General features: G+C 42.6%; 1 protein-coding gene across 1 annotated transcript in view; it reads left to right on the top strand.

The window, feature by feature from the left end:
- Lamb4 (laminin subunit beta 4) overlaps positions 1–20,662 on the top strand; it is a 106,785-nt gene extending 86,123 nt beyond the window's left edge. The window contains exons 29-34 of the mRNA XM_004652675.2: positions 3,157–3,301; positions 5,384–5,591; positions 8,871–9,009; positions 13,403–13,576; positions 14,802–14,955; positions 20,145–20,662. Coding sequence (XP_004652732.2) covers positions 3,157–3,301; positions 5,384–5,591; positions 8,871–9,009; positions 13,403–13,576; positions 14,802–14,955; positions 20,145–20,284 — 960 coding nt within the window. The 3' untranslated portion in view covers positions 20,285–20,662. The remainder of the gene's footprint in view (positions 1–3,156; positions 3,302–5,383; positions 5,592–8,870; positions 9,010–13,402; positions 13,577–14,801; positions 14,956–20,144) is intronic.
- The last annotated feature ends 1,354 nt before the right edge of the window (positions 20,663–22,016 follow it).

The raw sequence follows: 22,016 nt of genomic DNA, 5'->3' as shown, positions 1-22,016 counted from the left end.
TGATTCTCCATACTCCACAGGTTGGGGTTACAGGCGATAATGGTCACACCAGCTGTTTAAAGGAGCCCTGGGGAATTGAACTCAGAAGGTTTGGTATCCTCAGATGCTCATGCTTATAGCAAGCACTGTTACCCACTGAACCACATTCCCAGCCCATGATAAAGTTTTTAAAAAATTTAATTCCCTTATCATTGAATTGGTAATACTTTTAAATTATCTCACTTTTCTGGTCATATTTATAAATTACTATCATTTTTAATTACCAATCTAGCTTTTATTTGGGGAGGAAGAAAGAGGGGTTTTGTTTTTTTGTTTGTTTGTTTGTTTACAGTGCTGGGGATCAAAGGCAGGACCTCATGGATGCTAGGCAAGCGCCCTGCTACTGAACTACACATCAGGACTTTGTGTTTTCAAGATGTACTGTATTGTTTGGTTCTGAAAATGCTATTATTGCATACAACGTAGAACCTTTGATGAAAATCAAAGAGTTTAAAAGGCTGCAAGGAGGCTAGGGGAATGGCTTAGCAGTAACAGCGCTTGCCTGCAAAGCCAAAGGACCCAGGTTCGATTCCCCAGGATTCTCCAGAATCCACGTAAGCTAGATGCACAAGGTGGTGCAAGCATCTGGAGTTCATTTACAATGGCTGGAAGCCCTGGTGCACCCATTCTCAGCCCCCTCTTTCCCTCTCTCTCTCTCTCTCTCTCTCTCTCTCTCCTTGCAAAGAAATAAATTAAAAATTAAAAGAAACTCACAAGCCATAGAAGCCAAAAACTGGTAAAAAGAAATTACAAGCAACAAAAGCCAACTCCCAAACAAAAAGAAAATGCATACAAGAACATCTGGGATAGCTTACTTAGAGAAAGATGGGCCCCACTTGGGAATGGGAGAGGGTACAGCTGAGACAAACAAATACATCTGCTGGCCTTGCCCACTTACTGCTGAGACCATGTTCTAGGGTAAATATTTGATGAACCAAGCTGGAAAATGTCCCTATACATACTGGATGTTGAAACTTTTGTTTTACACGATCATGATTTTGTATCGATACCTAGTTTGTCACTTGTATATGATTCTCCACTGATTTCATAAATATGCATTGACAAAGTGGTCATGGTATTTGTAACCTCACAGTGGCTGACATCACCTACACAAGACCCACATAATAGGAAGGGGAAAATAGTGACATCGAAATAGAAGAGATATTAGTTGGAAAGAAGGAATTCAGTACATAGGGGGATAGGAGATAAAGAAAGGAGAGGGTGATGGGAGAAGATTATGATGATCATTTATTGTCTAAATGCATGGGTGTTGTCAATAAGGAGTTTTAAAAAAAGAAATATGCACTGAGTACTTGCTATGAGCCAGGCATTGATCTGGAATTTGGAGATACAGCAGTAATTATAGCGATATAAATTCTCATTTTGTATTGAGTGATTAAGAGTCCTTAGCTGTAATTTTAAGCCATTTTCATTCACTTTCTCAAAAAAACAGACCTTTCCCACACTGAAATGAGCCTAATTGTTGTTCAGTTTTTGTTATTAAGTTAATCAACTGCGCTGAGCTGTCAGTGTTAGGTGATAACCTCTGATGTCCGTGTTAGCAGAAAGTGGTCTAATCAGTGCCTAAGTGGGAAGCCTGGAACAGGACAAGTGGTGAAGAAATGATGGGTTTTTTTCTTCCTGATTAGAAGTGGGAAGAATGCCAGGGGAGATTGTGAGGAGATTCTCGAGAATCAATTGTGACAGGAGATGGACTGCAGAGATGTTTTCATAGTGAAGAAATTGAGCAATCTCTTCTGAATATGGCATTAGCTAATCAACTGTGCGAGTTCACTGGGATCCCTTGGTGCTTCCCTGTTTACAGTACATATTTCTGAAATTCCCATTTTACTGCTATCCAGTCTGAACGCTATCCATTTTAGAGACAGTTCTACAGAACTAAGGGTCAACTCTCAAAAAATTAGAGATCTTAGTCTTATAAAAGTGATTATTCTTTTCGTTTTGAGCCACCATTTGCTAATGACTCTAATTTTATTTATTTATTTATTTCACAAAACATGGTTGGCTGATACTAAGTAGGTCATTTTGTGGGGAAATAATAGGAAATCCCTTCCTCAGTATGCTTGATCCTAATTAGCCCTACTTCTGTCACAGTTAATTTACTCAGTAAAGCTCAGCTTGTTGGTGATATTGTCCTATTGCTTTTTGCTGTTCTCAGCCCCACCCTCTAATTGTTGAAATCCCAAGAAAAAGTCCATGACCTTTCTCAAATAACACAATTAAGGCTGTGCACTTCTAGTTGATGGTGAATCCATCCCAGCCTTCCTCCAAGGGCATAGTGTTCAGAATTTATCTGTGTAGCCCACTCCTGACTCTAGCTCATCTATTAAAGGAGGAATGCTTTCTTGTTAACTTTCAAAGAGAGTGCATTGCCTGAATTTGAGGAATGTTTAAAATAGTAACTATTTAACTTACATAAAGAAACTATTTTTTTCAGTCTGTTAGAAATGAGTGACCAGGGCTGGAAAGATGGCTTAGCAGTTAAGCGCTTGCCTGTGAAGCCTGAGGACCCCGGTTCCAGGCTCAATTCCCCAGGACCCACGTTAGCCAGATGCACAAGGGGGCACACGCATCTGGAGTTCGTTTGCAGTGGCTGGAGGCCCAGGTGTGCCCCATTCTCTCTCTCTCTCTCTCTCTCTCTCTCTCTCTCTCTCTCTCTCTGCCTCTCTCACTCTCTAATAAGTGAAATAAATGTTTAAAAAAAAAAAAAAGAAAAGAAATGGGTGACCACTGAAGGTAAGTAGTCCCGAGTAATTTCTGTGGAAGCTATTGGTATTTGGCAATGCTCAAGTTTGATTAAAACCTGATTTGTATTAGAGATGTATATTGGGAAATTTCATGACTACTTGATAAATTTTGTTTTCAGATAATAATTTTGATATATAACAATATTTTAAAATGTAAATTGAGGTTATTAAGAAAATATAGCAGTGAAACAAATTAATAATTGCCTTTTAATGAGTCCTTTAAAGTGAACCTAGGGTTCTGGACTTCTAATTTCTAGTGGTAGTTTTATTTGGCCCAGCAAAGTCAATAATTATTACAGAACTTGCTTAACTTTTGTGTGCTTTCTTCGTTGATTTTTTTTTCCTCTAGATCACAAATATAAGTAAACTGGCAGAAGTTTCAAAAAATAATACCTTACAGTTGAGTGAGAAACTGGAAAATATGAAAAACCAAAGTGAATTTGAGAAAGAAGAAATGAATCTCTTAATCAAGAAAGTGAAAACATTTTTGTCAGGTAATTTTTTAATATAAGGGTGAATTTTTTTGGTCTCTTTTAAATAAATATGCCCAAACATCATAACCAATTCCAACCTATAATAATCAGAAATGCATGCCTAAATCAGAAAAGAGATGGTAGTGTCCTTGGTTTTGAATTCTTCAATGGCAATGTTTGTGCCAAAAATAAGGCTTTCTCTCTTTCATTAACTAGTCTTAGAATTTAGTTAAACTCGAAAACAAATGTACTTGTTGCTTAAACTCATATATATATATATATATATATATATATATATATATATATATATGGTATATGTAATACAAATATATGTATATATTTAATTTTATATAATATATATAATATAATACATATATGTGTATATATATATTTATACTCTTTAATCTGCTTGCTCCTGCTCCCATTTCCCTGGGGCCCTCCTCAGTGAGGTTATAGTCTTCACTGTGGGTCACTGAAGGCCTCCATCTGTTCCTGTGAGGTGGAGGAAACATGCCTCGGGATATTCCTACCCACTCTGTGACTCTTACAGTCTTTCCGCCCCCTTTTCAGTAATGTTTCCTAAACCATTGCGGTCCCATTAGCTGTCTGGTTTAGTGTTGAGTGTTTTGTAGCCTCTGGATCTCTGCTTTGATGGGTTTTGATTGATCACTGTATCTGTCACCATCACCCTGGAGCTGGTCATCAGACTAGTGGTAAGAGTAGTCTGCATAGCTGGGTAGGCGTGGTGACGCACGCCTTTAATCCCAGCACTAGGGAGGCAGAGGCAGGAAAATCACTGTGAGTTCAAGGCCAGCCTGGGACTACGGAGTGAATATCAGGTCAGCCTGGACTAGAGCAAGACCTACCTGGAACTCACCCTCCCCCGACCAAAAAAAGATTAATATTCAAGTTCCCACTTCCTCTCTGCAGTTTCTCCTGGCCCCGGCACAGGTGGCACCTCTGGTGGTAGGCAGTCAGCTGTCTTCTTGTCTTATCAATGGATTTTGGTTCTCTGCTTCCTCTGCCATCCCCTGAGTTTCCCCCATTGGCTCGCTCCCAGCCAGCCCTGTTAGCATAGTGTCTAGCCCTGGCGCTAATCCCCAGCACTCAGTCCATCTCACAATGGCCTCAGGCCCTGCTCAGTCCAGAGCTTCCCCTGCTTGGCTCCCTCCCAGGTAGCCAAATGGCGTCATCATTTTGATTTTGAAGGAAGGAATTACAACATGATGGCTCTGTTAGATCCCTTAATGTCAAGCTTCTTTGATTTTATTTTATTCTGACAAAAAATAAACAAGGTATGCCAAATCAAATCCAGTGTCAAATACTGCAGTGAAGAGACATCTAAAAATTTGATTATTAACTATTACTGGTCTTTTCATGTTGTTGTTTCCCCACTTTGTCAATGGTCCTGAGGATCAGATCAAAGTCTTAGTTCCGTGTGGGTCTAGCATTGTGCCATGGGCAGTAGATGGTCAGTCAGAACCTGAAGAGTGACCAATATTATACCACATACCTAACCTTCCACTTTGGTTCTCAAATGAGAACAGCTTAACTTTTCCAAAAAGTAACTTATAGCTTTCTTTTAAGTTTCTTTGTGTTTTTCACAAGGTGGTCTGCTCTGTCGTTACATTCCCTTCTCAGAACAGGCCTTGGAGTAGAAACATCTAGAATCGTCACCCAATTGAATGGTAATGGAGGGTCAGTATGGCTTGTGTCACTCACGTTCAAACTCCACACCTCCCTTCTGTCCGATTCATTGTATTTTAAACCTTAATAACGAGCATCTAAACACTTGCATTGTTGTTGGATATATACTTCAACAAAGAATTTGCAGGTCATGTTGGAACATATACCCAATCCAATGCTTCCAGTCTTTAGTTTTCCATTTTTTCTAGCAAGCATTTGCTCAGTGTGTGTTCTGCACCACACACAGCACTTCTCTCAAAAAGAAGGAATGAAAATTAAGAGGCCTATATCCTAGAGGCACATTGCCAAGTGCAAGTACATTTGAGTTCGAGTTCATGGTGGTCACATGAACATGGGGCCTTTTTTTTTTTTTTTGCTAAGGGAGCATAATCATCTGAAAGCTACCTCCTTCTTTAGAGGAAAGCGTGCCTCCAGAGGACATAGAGAAGGTTGCGAATCACGTACTTGACATCCACCTTCCAGCAACGTCACAAAATCTAACCCATGCACTTGACAAAATACAGAAACTTATGCAACTCTGTGAGGACTATGGAACAGATGAGAGGAGGTTAAAGAAAGCAGCGGGTGAAGTCCACAGGCTTCTGGTGACGGCCAAAGAAGCTCAGTAAGTACAGGGTTAGTGTTCTCACCACTGTAACAGGAGACCTGCTAAAGGCCATCTGAGCAGCAACAGCCCGGGAGCCATAACATGCAAATGAAATCACCCTCTGATAGCTTGCATCCTAACTGAAGGCGGAGCTCTTGGTTGGAGAAGCTGGGCAAGCCTCTCTGACTTCCCCAGACTCTAAATGCCTTTCCAGTAGTCTGAAAGTTTGGACTACCAATGTGTACCAGCAAGTGATAGCCATTACTTATATGCCCATCAAAGGTGGTTGGAATAGGAAATAGTTTTTTTTCTTCTTCCTCTTTAACTATTTTTGATACCAAGTTTATTCGATTAAACAGTACTTTGAAAGTCTAAATTTAAAAAGTCCACGCTAAAAACCTGTGAGAACAATGACCTCCTGTTTTCTGTCATAGGCAGAACTTAGATTTAAAATTATATGTGTGTATAATTTATATGTGAGGGAGCTATCATGCAACTAGAAAGGGGATCATGGGAAAGGAGGAAGAGATTTTAAGGAAGGTAGGAGACAGGGATGGTAATGGACTACATGTGATAAGAAAGCAGAGGGCTTTCCTCCTGCTGCTGAGCAGAAGCTCTTCATACTATCTCCTCTTTCTCTTAAATGAAGGAAGTCTCTCTAAACTTAAAAAAAAATAACTAAGAAAGTGGAAACAGGGACAATCTAGGGGAAAGAGGGAACCAGTCAAGGGGTTAGAAGACACAGGAGGGTGGGCTGGAGAGATGGCTTAGCAGTTAAGGCACTTGTCTGCAAAGCCCAAAGACCCAGGTTCAATTCCCCGGTACCCACATGAGCCAGAGGGACATGGTGGCACATGCATCTGGAGTTTGTTTGCAGTGGATAGAGGCCTTGGTGTACCCATTCTTCCTCCCTCCCTTCTCTCTCACATAAGTAAATAAATAAATAAATAAAAATATTTTTTGAAAAAAAGACACAGGAGTAAAGGAAGAGAAAAAAAGAACAAAGTATAAAGGCACTGTGTATGAAAATTTCATAATGAGCCCCACTACTTTGGATACTAATTTTAAAATTTTGAACAAAAATTTTAAAGAAAAACTAGGATAGTAGAGACTAGAAGAAATAGACAATACGAAATGAGTATGTACATACAGAATTAACTCACTTTTGCCTCCTTTTGCACTGCTGAGTTAGCCAAACATAATAACAAAGGCATCTTGAGGAGCCTGGTTGCTGTGAGTCACCTCGCTAACTGCGTGATGGTAACACCAACATCCAGCACCATTTTTAGATGCTCAGTGGAGTTGAGACCCGAGCCACTCTCACTGTCTCAGTGTCCACTCTACAAGTGCAGTGTGCCAGATGCAATGCCTTGGAGAGCCCAGCCCCTTCCAGATTCGCTATTTAACAGCAGGAAGATTTTTGCAAGCAAAGCAATTGCAGAACTATTAACAGTCACGTACTGTAAGCTGTTCTAAGTAACATGCAGAGATGCTGGCAGCGTGCGATGGTGGTGCTTTTAAAACCAGATGCACAAGGTGACACAGGCATCTGGAGTTTGGAGTTTGTTTGCAGTGGCTGGAAGCCCTGGTTCTCTCTCTCTCTCTCTCTCTCTCTTTTTTCCTCTCTCTCTCTCTCTCTATTCCTCTGTCTGTTGCTCTCAAATAAATAAATAAAAATAAACACCAAAAATAATTTTAAAAAGAGAAACAGGTAAAAGGCTATCGGAGGAAGAGGGGCTCAGTCATGAAAAAAATGCTAGGAGAGGGGCTGGAGAGATGGCTTAGAGGTTAAGCACTTGCCTGTGAAGCCTAAGGACCCTGGTTCAAGGCTCGATTCCCCAGGACCCATGTTAGCCAGATGCACAAGGGTACGCACGCGTCTGGAGTTCGTTTGTAGTGTATGGAGGCCCTGGTGTGCCCATTCTCTTTCTCTCTGTCTGCCTCTTTCTCTCTCTGTCTGTCACTCTCAAATAAATAAACAAAAATGAACAAAAAAAATTTTTTTTAATGCTAGGTCAGAATGGTCAAATATCTTAAAAGGTGAGAGGATTATTGGTAAATTTCTCCCTTTGTATTTTTAAGGCACTTTTCAAATTTTCTATAATGATTAGTATACTAAAAATTCTAAACAACATGCATTTATAATACTGTGTTTGTGCACGTGTGTGTGTGTGTGTGTGTGTGTGTGTGTGTGTGTGTGTGTGTGTGTAAAATAAAAGCAATGAAAACTAGTACCCTGAGAATTTTACTGAAATGAGATGATGGGGTGGGGAGGTGTATTTGGAGGACAAAAGATTCCTGAAGTTTAGAAAGTGTCATCTTTTTAGATGACCACTGGGGGCTAGAGAGATGGCTTAATGGTTAAAGTACTTGCCTGTAAGGCCAAAGGACCCCCAAATCGAATTCCCAGAACCCATATAAGCCAGATGCATAAGGTGGCCCAGGCATCTGGAGTTTGTTTGCAGTGGCTGGAGGCCCTGGTGCGCCCATTCCCTTGCTCTCTATCTGCCTCTTTCTCTGCCCCCTCTCTCTCTCTTTCTCAAATAAATAAATAAATAATGTTAGATGACCACTGGGAGAGAGGATGGGTTGAGTAACCAGGGGCTATTTCACAGTTCAGTGAGCTCTGCTCTGGGCCCAAGCTCCTCTAAAGCTGTTTCTGCAAAAGTCCATCTGGAGTTCTGCTCACCCGGGGTTATTCTGCTCAAGGCTGCTTTGAGCCGCCAGGACTAAGTGTCTGATGGATGTTGACTTAAGGTGAGCTCCTTTCTGTAAAATGGTCTGGATCACTGGGAATGCTTGTGATTTTAACCTGACTGGGCCCCTGAGTTGCTGGAATGTCAGCCAGCGAAGCTTAAGTAACCCAGAATAAACATCCTGAAATGTAGCCCATAGGTCCTCAGGTCTCTCTCTCTCTCCCTGCCTCCCTCTCCCTCTCCCTCTTCTCTCTATATGCCCCTTTACTCTCCCACCCCCCACTCCAAAAAGGACTTAGGAAATGCTGCATGTGTTTGAAAAATCAGAGAACTGGAATTGACTGATGACTGCTTTCATGTGTGAAAAAGCCTGTATCTGGAGAGATCTGAATCTACTGGATATGCGAGTGTGTTGTTAATGACATCTAAATATACCTATTTCTCAATGTGAAGACTTCAGCATTTTGCCTTGCGTGGGAGGAATTTAAATCGACTATAAGTAATTCAGTCAAGTTTTCGGTTGAATCAAGTGAACTCTCGAGGTGATAGAAATGAATAATTGAATATTTATCTAATTTGATATGTTAATATCTTACCGTAGGAAAGCCGCAGATGGTCTATCAAACCTTGACAGAACATTAAACAAGTTGCAACGAGCTCAGATCACTCAAGGACAGGCGAACTCCGCTGTCGCACAGCTGACTGCTGAGATGACACAAATGGCAAACAATCTACTGCAGGTATTAGTTAAAAATTTTTCTTGAAGCTGGGCATGGTGGCGCACACCTTTAATCCCAGCACTCGGGAGCAGAGGTAGGATCACCGTGAGTTTGAGGCCATCCTGGGGCTACTGAGTGAATTCCAGGTCAGCCTGAGCTAGAGTGAAGCCCTACCTTAAAACAACAACAACAACAACAAAATTCTTGAAACTAACCTGAAGTAGATTTTGAGGGTGGAAAAAGCACAGTTGTTTTATGCACTTCAACATTGTATTTTCTTGCTGGTCTGGCAGGATTACTATGAGGACAAGTTGTGATTTTTGGTAGACTATCCAGTTAATTTCTACATTAATGTAGATGATGTGTTTAATTAATATTCTACAGAGTCCTCCCAAGCATGACCATTTCTGGAAGTGGCAAGGTGGGGGGTGTCACCATCAGCTTGTGAGGGAGAAAACCAAGACTCAGGGAGGTTATGTGACTGACTCAGGTCACCTGGCTAATGTATGTTGATTTCAAGAAAAAGTTTCTCCCTGCTGATAAGGAGAAGAGGCTTTTATTTTTTAATTTTATTTTTAGTTTTGGTTTTTTGAGGTAGAGTTTCACTATAGCCTAGGCCGACCTAGGATTCATTATGTAGTCTCAGGGTGACCTTGAACTCATGGCAATCCTCCTACCTCTGCCTCCCAAGTGCTGAAATTAAAGGCATGTGCCACCACACCTGGCTTTTTTTTTTTTTTTTTGAGAGAGAGAATGCCAATGAGAGAGGAAAAGAGAGGGAGAGAGAGAGAGAAAAAATGGGCTCACCAGGGCCAATCGCCCGTATAAACAGACTCCAGACGCATGTACCACCTTGTGTATCTGGCTTTTGTGGGTCCTGGGGAATCAAACCGGGGTTCTTTGGCTTTGCAGGCAAATGCCTTAACCACTAAGCTGTCTTTCCAGCCCCAACAAAAGGCTTTTAAATTCTCACAAGCCACAGAAATAAAGGATTCTGGAGAGATGACTCAGTGGTTAAAGCATCTGCTTGCAAAGCCTAACAACCTGGGTTCCATTCCCTAGTACCTAGTAAAACCAGATGCAAGAAGTGATGCATGCACTGGAGTTCATTTGCAGTGGCAAGAGGTCCTGGGACACCCAGTCATATTCTCTCTCCCCTCTTGCAAATAATATATATATATTACATAATATTATATATATATTATATATATGTGTATGTATATATATACACATATATATAGAGAGAGAGGGGGGAGGGAGGGAGGGAGGAAGGGTTCCTTGTGGCAAGGTTGAAGGTTGTAACTCAACTTGCATGAGTGCTCATCAGCGTACCCTAAAACTGCAGCAATATCCCACCTAAGAGAACTGTCCCATGCTGAATGTGATGGAAGTGAGGCCCTGCCTGGTTTAACCGGGCAACGATGGTGCAGGGGGGAGAGGACGTGATCCCGTGGTGTGCTGGATCCTTCTCTGGTATAGTTTCTGCTGACGGGATCCACAGTTTCCATCTACGTTTCCATCTTCAGCTGGATTCGGTAGATCTGCCATAGGTATCTTGAGAAGAAGCTCAGCGGCTGGGTAGAGAGCTCAGTCATCATCTTTGCTTTGCTGAGGACCTGAGCTCAATCCCCCGAAATGGTATAAAAAAAGTAAAAAGAAAAAAAGAAAAACAATGCAGGTGAGGCTAGGAAGATGGCTCAGCAGTTCAAGGCACTTTCTTGTAAAGCCTGCTGGCCCAGATTCAGTACCCCAGCCACCCCAGGCATTTGTTTATAGGGAAGAGACCCTAGTGTAACGTGTGTGTGCATATGTGCATGGCATGCACACACACACATGCAAATAAAGAATTACATAAATAAAATTTAAAGCCAGGTGTGTGTAATCACAGCACCGCAAACTCTGGGACTTGCCGGCCAGCCAGTCTAGCCTAAATAGTTTTATGTCAGTGGACGACCCTGTCTCAAAAAAGATGAATTGTGCCTGAGGAATGACACCTGAATTTGTCCTCTGGCCTCAACCCCCCCATACACACCATCGTGTGCGTGCACGTGCACACACACACACACACACACACACACACACACACACAAAGCAGGAAGCAATGAACAGGAGGTAAAGTGATTTTGTAGGAAGAGGTTGTATACATAGGGGAGCGAAAAAAGGGAGGCCCCTAGATTTCCCTTCCAGACACAAGCTCTGGAACAGGTGTGGGCAAGTACAGCCATGACTATGTTGCCTGTGGCAGCTTCTGCCCTGTAGTGGTTCAGAGGCATCTAGTTGCAGCACAGACTGTCTGCACCACAATGTGTAAACATTGACTACCTATCTCCCTCTCTCTCTCTCTCTCTCTCTCTCTTTTTTTTTTTTTTTTTTTTGAGGTAGGGCTCAGGCTAACCTGGAATTCACTATGTAGTCTTTGGCTGGCCTTGAACTCACAATCCTACCTCTGCCTCCCAAATGCTGGGATTAAAGGCATACGCCACCATGCCCGGCCCATCTGTCTCTTTACAGAAAAAGTGTGCAGATTCCAGCTCGAGAAAAATCCCTTCATATACCTAAGGGTACAGATTTCCGTATCTAAAAGCATGGTGGGCCAACACTCTAAGGAACTCTTTTAATAGGATAGAAGAACTAAAATGATACATGAGGGTGTCGGTGAGAAACTGAGCTTATCCTCAGAGGCCAGAAATGACAGAAAAGCTGATCAAGCACTCACCTGTCAAATCCATGTTTTACAGTCTTTTGGATTTATGGTTATGTCACACACACACATACACACACACACACACACACACACACACACACACACACACCTTGCCTGTAGGTATGAGAGTTTTCTCTGAGGAAACTGCCATCCATAGCTGGTTCTCTTAGGAGTTTGGGATTAGAATTCATTCTACATAGTCCCAAAAGTCCAGGCTAAAAATGCCATTTAAAGCGATTCTGGGGGCTGGAGAAATGGCTTAGTGGTTAAGATGCTTGCCTACAAAGCCTAAGGACCCAGGTTCAGTTCCCTATTACCCACATAAGCCAGATGTATAAGGTGGCACATGCATCTGGAGTTTGTTTGCAGTGGCTAGAGGCCCTAGCATACCCATTCTCTCTCTCCCTCTCCCTCCCTCTCTCTCAAATAAATAAATAAAATATTTTAAAGTCATCCTGGTTGGGTAGCATTCCCAGAGGCCCAACAGTGGCAAACAGAAATCCCCTCTGAAGGAACAACCTTAAACAAAGCCTCCAAGAGTAATCACCGAATTCATAAATATGTTGCTTGAAACGAGAGTTATTATAAATGATAAACCAGAATGTAAGGCACTGTGGATAGCACCATTATTGGATATAATGATACAAAGTAAAAATGTTAACTGTTTTATTATTATTTTTGAGGCAAAACCAAAGACTTTTTTTACCGAGAGAGAGAGAGAATTTGTGCACCAGGGCTTCCAGCCACTGCAATCGAACTTCAGACATGTGCGTCTGTTTTTAAGAAAATCAAAGAAGTAATAAAATATGAACAATAAACAAGAGACACAAATAATTAAATAGGTGCTCTAGAAATGACAGACCTGGTCATTGAAAGAAAAGAAGCAAATATACAACATTTGTTGTTGTGTATAAGGAGGAAAGCAGAGATGTCACCTGCCTGAGTCAGAGAATTTGAAAACATGTACTTTTCTTTATTCAAACAATGGATGCTTTATTGGTAAAAATATAAATAAACTAGGACTGTGTAAATTAAACAACCTGCTTTAAAGCATAATTTTTTTTTTTTTTGGTTTTTTTTGAGGTAGGGTCTCACTCTAGCCCACGCTGACCTGGAATTCACTGTGTAGTCTCAGGGTGGCTTCAAACTCATGGTGATCCTCCTACCTCTGCCTCCCGAGTGCTGGGATTAAAGGCGTGCGCCACCACACCCGGCTCTTAAAGCATAATTTTGAAGTTATAAATCAAGCTATAAAAATACAATATTATGTTTTCATTAGGTTCAATGTTTAAATAGTGTATATTGTTAGAAATACTATTGTGATGTCCAGCAGACAGTCCTTAGGAATATGTGGGATGACAAAAGTTAGCCTCAGGATAGCAGCTTCCATGGGGGGTGGTCACAATGGCAGTCGCACCACCAGCACTTTCTCACGATCGCTGCTAGGTTCCTCAAACTGCTTAGGAGGGACACGGGTACTTGTCATATTTTCTTTTAGGCCCTTTTGTGTATCTGAGTCTTCTGTTAAAACTTTTCTTAAAGAAATGCAAAAATACCCGTAGCAGCTTATTTTGCTTTCCTTTACGCTCACCTCCTCTCACCCCCGACCCTCCCAATTTGGAGTTTGTAGCCTGGATTTGCTGTTTTGTTTTGTCTTTCATAAAAACGACTTTCTTTTTTTTTTCTTTTTGATCTCAAAAATGGCAACAGGCTGAAAAGCAAGCCAAGGACATGAAGAACCAGCTGGACTTAGCAAAGCGCCGGTCAGCGCTGGAGGACGGGCTGTCCCTGCTGTGGACACAGTGGCAGAGGACCCGGGAGCAAGCAGGCCGGGCAGAGGACGAGGCTGAATCTGCCCTACGCCAGGCTGGGGGCACCGAGAAGGTCATTGTCCCACTGCTGACTCCAGTAGTAACGGCGCTTCCTGGAAGGCTAACCCTTCAACCTTACGCCCTTGTGCCACCCAGCATTTCCATCCGTGCTGATCCGCACCCCACGGTGCATGTTCACGGGGGGGCCAGACGCACGGAAGGCCTTGTGCAGTGGAAGTTTGACCCCGACCCCGTAGAAGGCAGAAGCTCCTGACTAGCTTATGTTAGGGTTTCCTTCCCCCACCTGCCTGTCCTGGAATTCCTACTGGTGTCCTCGTCACATCGTCTAAAACCGAAATTGTTCTAAACTTACAGACTTTCATAACTTATGTCACCAATCTGTGCGGGTATGCATTTGCCCTTTAATTCAATCACAGAACATACAAAGAAAACAGCAAACGAGAGGCACGGGGCAAAGAGCATAGATCAAGTTACGAACGCCAGTGCAAGTTAATTAAATGGCTGTGGAAAGTGCCCATTCATTTCAGTTGCTGAAAGAACCTATCAAGTCTTCTTCTTAGCAGGAAATCTTCATTGGTCACATTAATATACTCGCTTACACAAAGGGAAAATGTTAGTTTCTACAACAGGTCTGTCCTCTTGCTTTGAATTCCTGATGTGGGAGGTAAATTTTCCATTGCCTGGGGCATTGGGAACATTTTTCTACAGAAGACATGTTGAGAAAAGGGGCTTCCTGCTGCCCTCCCCACACCCCACCTCCATCCTCCCTGCCTAACTCTGGCCTTTAGCTCATCTTCTTCTCACCGTCTAGGTTGCCAGGCGTCAAGGGCTTCCACTCCGGAACAAGCATCACGCTCTTCCTGCCTCCCTTCCTCCCTCGTTGCTCTCCTCTATTTTGCCAGCCATTATAAGGTATCCTTGATGCTTCTAAATCTTCACCACTTCTCCTTTCAACTTGAACATACAGTCCTTCAAACCAGAGAGTTGTCAAGGTCAGAGTTGGGCTATTTCTGTCTTCACTGCTTCCCAACTCAACACAAAATACCTGGTGCCTCACAGGTGATTGCAGCACTATGCAAAAAGAACTAATACTCTAGAACAAAGAAGTTTGTAATTAATTAAACAGCTTCTGCGCCCCCCCCCCCCAACAGAAGTGACTTAAGAGCACCGGCTGGATTGTATTTCCCTCTGCACTCACTCTGTGAAGGGCAGTGGGAGAACCTTCGGCGTGCATGTATGCGTTAGAAGTATTTTCTGACGGGTGGCTCTGTTTATAGGCCTTTGTCAAGCTCAGAAATCAGTATGCCGCCCTTCAGCAGAAGACAAGCGCTGCTGGACTGAACAAGGAAACCATAGGAAGACTCAATCGACTCAAAGACGCTGCAGCGAAACTGGCCGGGGACACAGAGGACAAGATACAGAGAATAGCAGGTACCATTCTTTCACCCACACTGCCACTGTGACAGACAGTCCACCTCCCTGCTAGAACGCACACCCACGTCAGTTTATCAGCAACACCACTTAGCTTCAAATAAGCCCACTGAGGAGAGAGAATGCAGTTCCCTTTGCACTACGGGGATAAAACCCCTGACCAAAAGCAGCTGATGGTAGGAAAGGGTTTGTTTCAGCCTCAAGTCTGAAGGGAAAGGATGGTAGCACTGCTGGAAGAAAGCATCGAGTGAGATGAGCTACGACAATGGGGCGCTGGATGGAACACCCCTAAGTCCACACCCAGCAACACACCTCCTCCAGCAAGGCTCTACCTCCCAAATTGCCACCAGCTGGGAACCATGAACTCAGAAGACATGAATTGATAGGAGACATCTGACTCAAACCACCACACACAGGGAAGTTAGGGTTCCTGGTCTCCTGATGGAAGGTTATAATGAGCCTATTGTATGGATTTGCCAGAGGGGTAAATGAGAGACCACCTTGCCTTAATCAGGACAGATTCCCTTTAGCCATCTTAAAATGTCCTTTCTCCAATTCATTGTTCTCAAATTAGAGGTAAGTTATCTGAAGACATTTCTACTTGGGAAGCCAGTAATGTTGCTAACCCTGTTACAAAGCTCAGGATGACTCCCCAAAACAGTTGTGCTGCCCCAAGTGTGAGCAGTGGGGGCGAAGAACTGCCCTGGCCTCTGCTGCCCATACAAATAGCTCCTCTGGGGTCGCTCTGACCTAGACTGTATCACCTGGTATAAATAAGTCTGTAGGTAGTAATCCGAAAGTCATCATTTATCTAGACAAGAGTTTTGATCGGAATGAGAATTCTGATGGTCACAGGTCTAGGAAATACAGTATGTATGATCCAAAAGTGAATCAAAATATTTGTTTCTACACTGATAGTCATGATCTTTCTGAACAGACGATATTCCTAAAACACCTCTATTGAAGACAGCGTGTAGTATTACTTGCAGTCATATTTATTGCCTCCCAAAGCTTGTAAACTGATGATGTTTTAAAAATTATTTTATTTATTTATTTGAGACAGAGAGAGAGAGAGAGAGAGAGAGAGAGAGAGAATGGGAGCACCAGGGCCTCTGGCTACTGCAAATGAACTCCAGACACATGTGCCACCTTGTGCATCTGGCTTTACATGGGAACTGAGGAATAGAACCTGGGTCTTTTGGCTTTGCCAGCAAGTACCTTCACCATTGAGCCATCTCTCCAGCCTGGATATTCTTTCAGAATACAAATCTCCAAATATTAAAACAAAGACAACTTAGTTATATGTGCTTAACTAGACTTTGACCTACCAACCACTTATACTAGAATAAGGGGGAAATGAAGCTCTAATGTAAGTACACCCAACATCAGGGGAAATGCATGCCAAGCTATTCCCAGTAATTACCTCTGGAGAGATGGTGAATAAGTTAAGTTTACCTTTATATAACTGTCTTAATAGCAAAAAGCTTATGGGTATTTTTTTTTTCATTTTTCAGCAGTTTCCAAAAATTTTTAAAGACAGAGTATTTTTATTTCCTTATATTCCATAGCCCACACCATGGAGATCAGCTTCTATTATTCTCAAATCTTGGTCTTTAACTATGGAGGCAAAAAAAAAAAAAATAAAAAAGGAAGAATATTTCTGTCTTAAATTTTGAGATTTTTTTTTTTTTTTTTGGTCTTATTTTCCTTTGAGTCAGGGTTTTATTCTAAGCCAGATTGACCTGGAACACTCTATATAGCCCAGACTGGCCTTGAACTCATGGTGATCCCTCTACCTCAGCCTCCCAAGGGCTGAGATTATAGATGTGCACCATTGTGCCTGGTTGTGTCTTATGTTTTTTTGTTTTTTTTTTAATTATTTATTTATTTATTTGAGAGTGACAGACACAGAGAGAAAGACAGATAGAGGGAGAGAGAGAGAATGGGTGCGCCAGGGCTTCCAGCCTCTGCAAACAAACTCCAGACGCGTGCACCCCCTTGTGCATCTGGCTAACGTGGGATCTGGGGAACCGAGCCTCGAACCAGGGTCCTTAGGCTTCACAGGCAAGCACTTAACCGCTAAGCCATCTCTCCAGCCCATGTCTTATGTTTTATGCCTGAATTGTTTCCACTTATCTGCATTAACTAAAATTTATAGCTCAGAAAATTAGATGAGAAGGAAGACTTAATTTAAGATTTAATTAAATAAACTTCTGAGTAGTCTCTGATCTTTGAGAGGCCTGAAACAATACATTCTGCTTTTTCTCTTTTAAGGCAATACAATAATACAATTTAATACAATTCTACAAGATAGAAAAATAGGGCATTGATTTGGCTTTCATCCTATCGTCACTTGAGAAGGGCCCGATCACCTACCTATTAGAAACAGATGCACACAGGGCCCCTGAGAGAGCCTTGGACAACAAATTAAGACAGTGGAACAGAGACACTGGCCTGAAGAACCTTATCAGTCAGGGCACCAGCAAGATACAGAAAGCATGTTTGCCTTCATCTTGGATGAGATACTCACAACTGAGTTATCTTGGATGAGATACTCACAACTGAATTATCTCCATCTAGTCACTGTGTAGCAAGCCACGCAGTATTTGATGTTTAAAACAATGGTCACAGGGCTGGGGAGATGACTCAGGGGATATAGTCTTTTGCCAAGCAAGCATGAAGACAAAGTGCAGGTCCTCAGCACCCAGTTAAATGCCAGGCAGGTGTGGTGGCTCACCTGTAATCCCAGTGCTCTGGAGGCAGAGCCAGTGGATCCCTGGGACCAGGCTAGCTAGACTAGGCAAATTGGCAAGCTTTGGGTTCAAGTGAGGGACCCTACCTCAGTGAATAAAGGGGAGAGCAAATGAAGTTGCCTAATGTCAACTGCTAGCTTCCATATATACACACCCACGGATGCACATGCACACTCACATACATGTGCATTCCCACCTATGAAAGCATGCATATACCCACCACACACACACACACACACACACACACACACACACACACATAAATAAATAAATAAATACAGGGCTGGAGGGATGGCATAGCAGTTAAGGCGTTTGTCTGTGGAAGCTGAAGGACCCAGGTTCAATTCCCCAGGACCCACGTTAGCCAGATGCACAAGGGGGGCACACATGTCTGGAGTTTGGTTGCTGTGGCTGGAGGCCCTGGGACACCCATTCTCTGTCTGTTTCTCTGTCAAATAAATAAATAAATGAGAACAATAGCCACATCTTTTTTGCAGTGGTTGCCTAGGTAGTTCTTCTGTAGGGCCCACCTGCATTACTCAAGTAGCTGCCAGGTCAGAGGGCAACCAGCAGTGACTGAGACGTGGCACCCACTCTTTCCACATGACCTGTAATCCCTGCACGGCCGGCTGGCTCAGGATCCCTGAGAGTGAGAGCAGAAAGTGCAGGCTGACTCCAGAGTTCGTACCACATCACTTCTTCCAGTTTCCACAACTTGTAAAGTCAGCTCAGGTTGAAGTGCATAGCAGGGTGAGCGGCAAGTCGATTCTACACCTCGACAGGGGGAACCGTGAGGGACTCAGGGGAATTTAGGGAACTGGCTGCGGGTGTGCAGTGAGAGGCCATCGGCCTGTAGGAGCAGGAGAAGCAGGAAGGTCACAAGAGCCCTGTGACCACTGGAGCATCAGGGCCGAGCCCCGCAGGAGCCAGGGCTGGGAGATGAAAGGGTGTCCAGAAGCCATGCTGGACAGGGATGGAGGTGGCTGGCTCTTCCCAGTGCGATCACTTGTCAGCACATTCCACTGGCCAAGTGTGAATGAAAGCAGACGTGGAGGGAAGCCGGCTGATGTCATCATGGAGGCCAAGCTTTCCAGGACAGAGAACAGGATGGAGGATGGACCTGGTGCAGGAGATGAAAAGTAGCCTGCCTGGTCATATGAATTTACCTGGAAGAAGAAACAGAGTGGTCTGCTTTTTTTTTTTTTTTTTGCAAGTATGTTCTAGTGTGGCATCCCCTTCTCAATCCCAAAGACCCTATATTGGAAAGTGTCTACTGACAGACCACTCAGGACCATCTGCATCGGCTCTTTAGTCTGTGCGCGGTGCAGACTGTTAAAAAATTCTTTTTTATGTGCCAAGTCTGCCTTAGCAGGCTCTCGCCTGCTGCTTTTCGTTTTATTTCCTCAGGATGACAGCATATTCACTTTGCTGTCTAAGCTAGCCTTGCAAGTACTTTTTATCTTCATTGGAAAATCACATCTTCAGAGAATAGTTTCAGATTTCCTTAGCAATCTAGCCCTTTTCTCTAATGCGTGCTAGCCTGACAGTCAGTCCAAACCTCAGTCTTCAGGTGTGCTCACACCAATGAAGGGAAGCCATTTATTTTCCTGCTTCTAGAAGGTCCACTCCCACCTTAGAGCAGGGTTTCTTTGCCCCCTCATTCTGTTGCCTGTAACTCTCTATACCTCTTGTATCCCTTATCCTGTGTACTAGAAACCTCAAACATTTGTTGGATGAAGAATAAAGGAATACATAATTGAGTGGATTGATTGGTTAATCAATAAATTGATCATGAGCAAGAGTTAAGCCAAGAAACATATCATTCAGGGATTTCAACGTCAGCAAGAATATTTTTGAAAAAAAATATGGAAAGTTCTGAAAATCACATGTTTAAAATGAAATTAAAATAGTAAAAACAGGGCTCAGAAATGGTTTAGTAGTTAGGCATTTGTCTGCGAAGCCTAAGGACTGAGGTTCGATTCCCCAGGACCCACCTAAGCCAGATGCACAAGGTGGCTTATGCATCTGGAGTTCATTTGCAGTGGCTGGAGGCCCTTGAACACCCATTCTTTCTCTATCTGCCTCATCTTCCCTCTGTCTTTTTCTCTCTCTCAAATAAATATTTTTTAAAATAGTAAAACAAAATACTTTCTTTTGGAAATAAAGCCCTACTACCACATCTGATCAAGGCTGTTATATATCATTTTATTTCTAGTGAATAACCAGCTGTAGCCTTTCATCTTTAGATATAAATTTTTAGACAAACATGTCAATTTTCTTTGATTTAGGTGAAAACCTTAAAATGTCAGATGACAAGAAATATGTATCCATTGACTCAAAACACCTAACCAAGAGACACACATAGCCCTGCTTATAACATGGACACTGATGAAAAGCCCAACCAAATGGCCATACCCTGTTCTTTTCATCTTTCAGATTTAGAAAAGAAGATCAAAGGCTTGAGTCTAAGCAGACAAGAAAAAGATGATCAACTGAAACAATTGGAAGATCAAGTTGTTGCCATTAAAAATGAAATTGTGGAGAAAGAAATGAATTATGCCACCTGCTATAATTAGGCAGAGCTCAAGTGCAAAAGCTGGTGCTGTGTTGACAGCATCTGACGCCCACACCAGGGAGCTGTGCTGAGCTGGTGATTCACTAAGGCCAGCCCCTCCACCCACCCGCGCCCACACCCGCTCCTCACCGTGGACCTGCTCAGCGTGGCTGGAAGGAGGAACTGGGTCAGAGAAATGTCACATTGGTGCCACTTCATACTGCACACAGGAAAGGAATGAGATTGTCGCTGGCTTCAAAAACCCTTCCTCTTAGTCTTTTTCCTTTCTCCATAATAAAAATAATCAGGGGCTGGAGAGATGGCTTAACAGATAAGCACTTGCCTGTGAAGCCTAAGGACGCCGGTTTGAAGCTCGACTCCCAGGACCCACATTAGCCAGATGCACAAAGGGACGCAAGTGTCTGGAGTTCGTTTGCAGTGGCTGGAGGCCCTGGTGCATCCATTCTCTCTCTCTCTCTCTCTCTCTCTGCCTCTTTCTGTCTGTTGCTCTAAAGTAAAAAAATAACAAAATGATAATAATTGGTATCTATGACAAGTAAAACCTTAAGTTCTCTACATACTAATCATTATTTCTATCATATGAACCTAAACATTTAATAAAGATCTCTGATATTAATAAGGATAGACATGGTTGACATGTAGTAGTCTGTCCTGTATTTTGTTTAGATTTGCTTTTACTTTTAAATAGTTACTTACTTTTAAATAAAATGCATACAATTCAAAATCTTCTCTCAGCCAGAGGATTTTATTTTTTTCCCAAATGGCACTGGAACAATCTTTAAAAAAAAATAATACTGGGGCTGGAGAAATGGCTTAGCAGTTAAGGAACTGGTCCACAAAGGCAAAGGACCCTGGTTCAATTCCCCAGGACCCATGTAAGCCAGCTGCATGAGGTGACCTATGTGTATGGAGTTTGTTTGCAGAATCTGGAAGACCTGGCATGCCCATTCTCTCTCTCTCTCTCTCTCCCTCCCTCTTTCTCTCCCCTTGCTCTCTCAAATAAATAAATAAAATATTGAACTACTTTTCATAATTTCTTTGTGGGTATTTTTACCCATAAAACCTGCTGCTTATTCTTAAAAGACTGGCAATCATGTTCTTATTGTTTAGTATAAAAGGACAGTGTACGGTTTCACATTCCTCACTTTATTCTGCATTGTGATTGATAATAAAGCCCATGCTTCTGTTTGTGAATGCTGTCATTCAGCAGGGTTATTCCAAGGGAGCCCAGCCTTACACTTTTGAATAAGAAATAATATACATCAATTGAAGTATGGAAGAGGAAGGTCAGCTGGAGCCATTTCTATGATTCATAAAGTGGGATTCAACAATGGGCTGTGAGACTGCAAATGACGATGAAAGTGGTCAGAATGTAGGTCATTAAGGAAAATTGCAGAATGTACTTCTCAGCAGATCCTCAGGGAGAGCCAGAAATTTCCACAGTAAGGATTGTGCAGAAAGGTCGCTTGGAGTTTAGCACTGCAATGCTCCACCTATCCAGCACAGGGACTTTTACGAACGTCTGCCAAAGAATGATGTAGAAAATGACCCAGAGAGTCAAAAATTTGAACTGTTCCAAAGTCCAAGTTCCTTATTCCAGGGTTATGGAGCACACTCCTGCCTTGCCACTGGGATAGCAACTTCCAGCTTTGTTCACATGATAGAGAAAGCATGTCTGTTTGTTTGCTACGCAACACTGAACGACCCTTCTTTTTGGTGATCAGTCTGCACAA

Source organism: Jaculus jaculus, chromosome 16 (genome assembly GCF_020740685.1).
Source record: "Jaculus jaculus isolate mJacJac1 chromosome 16, mJacJac1.mat.Y.cur, whole genome shotgun sequence".
NCBI classification, from domain to species: Eukaryota; Metazoa; Chordata; class Mammalia; order Rodentia; family Dipodidae; genus Jaculus; species Jaculus jaculus.
Note: the sequence above shows the minus strand (reverse complement) of the source record. Positions and strands in the feature narration are given on the sequence as shown.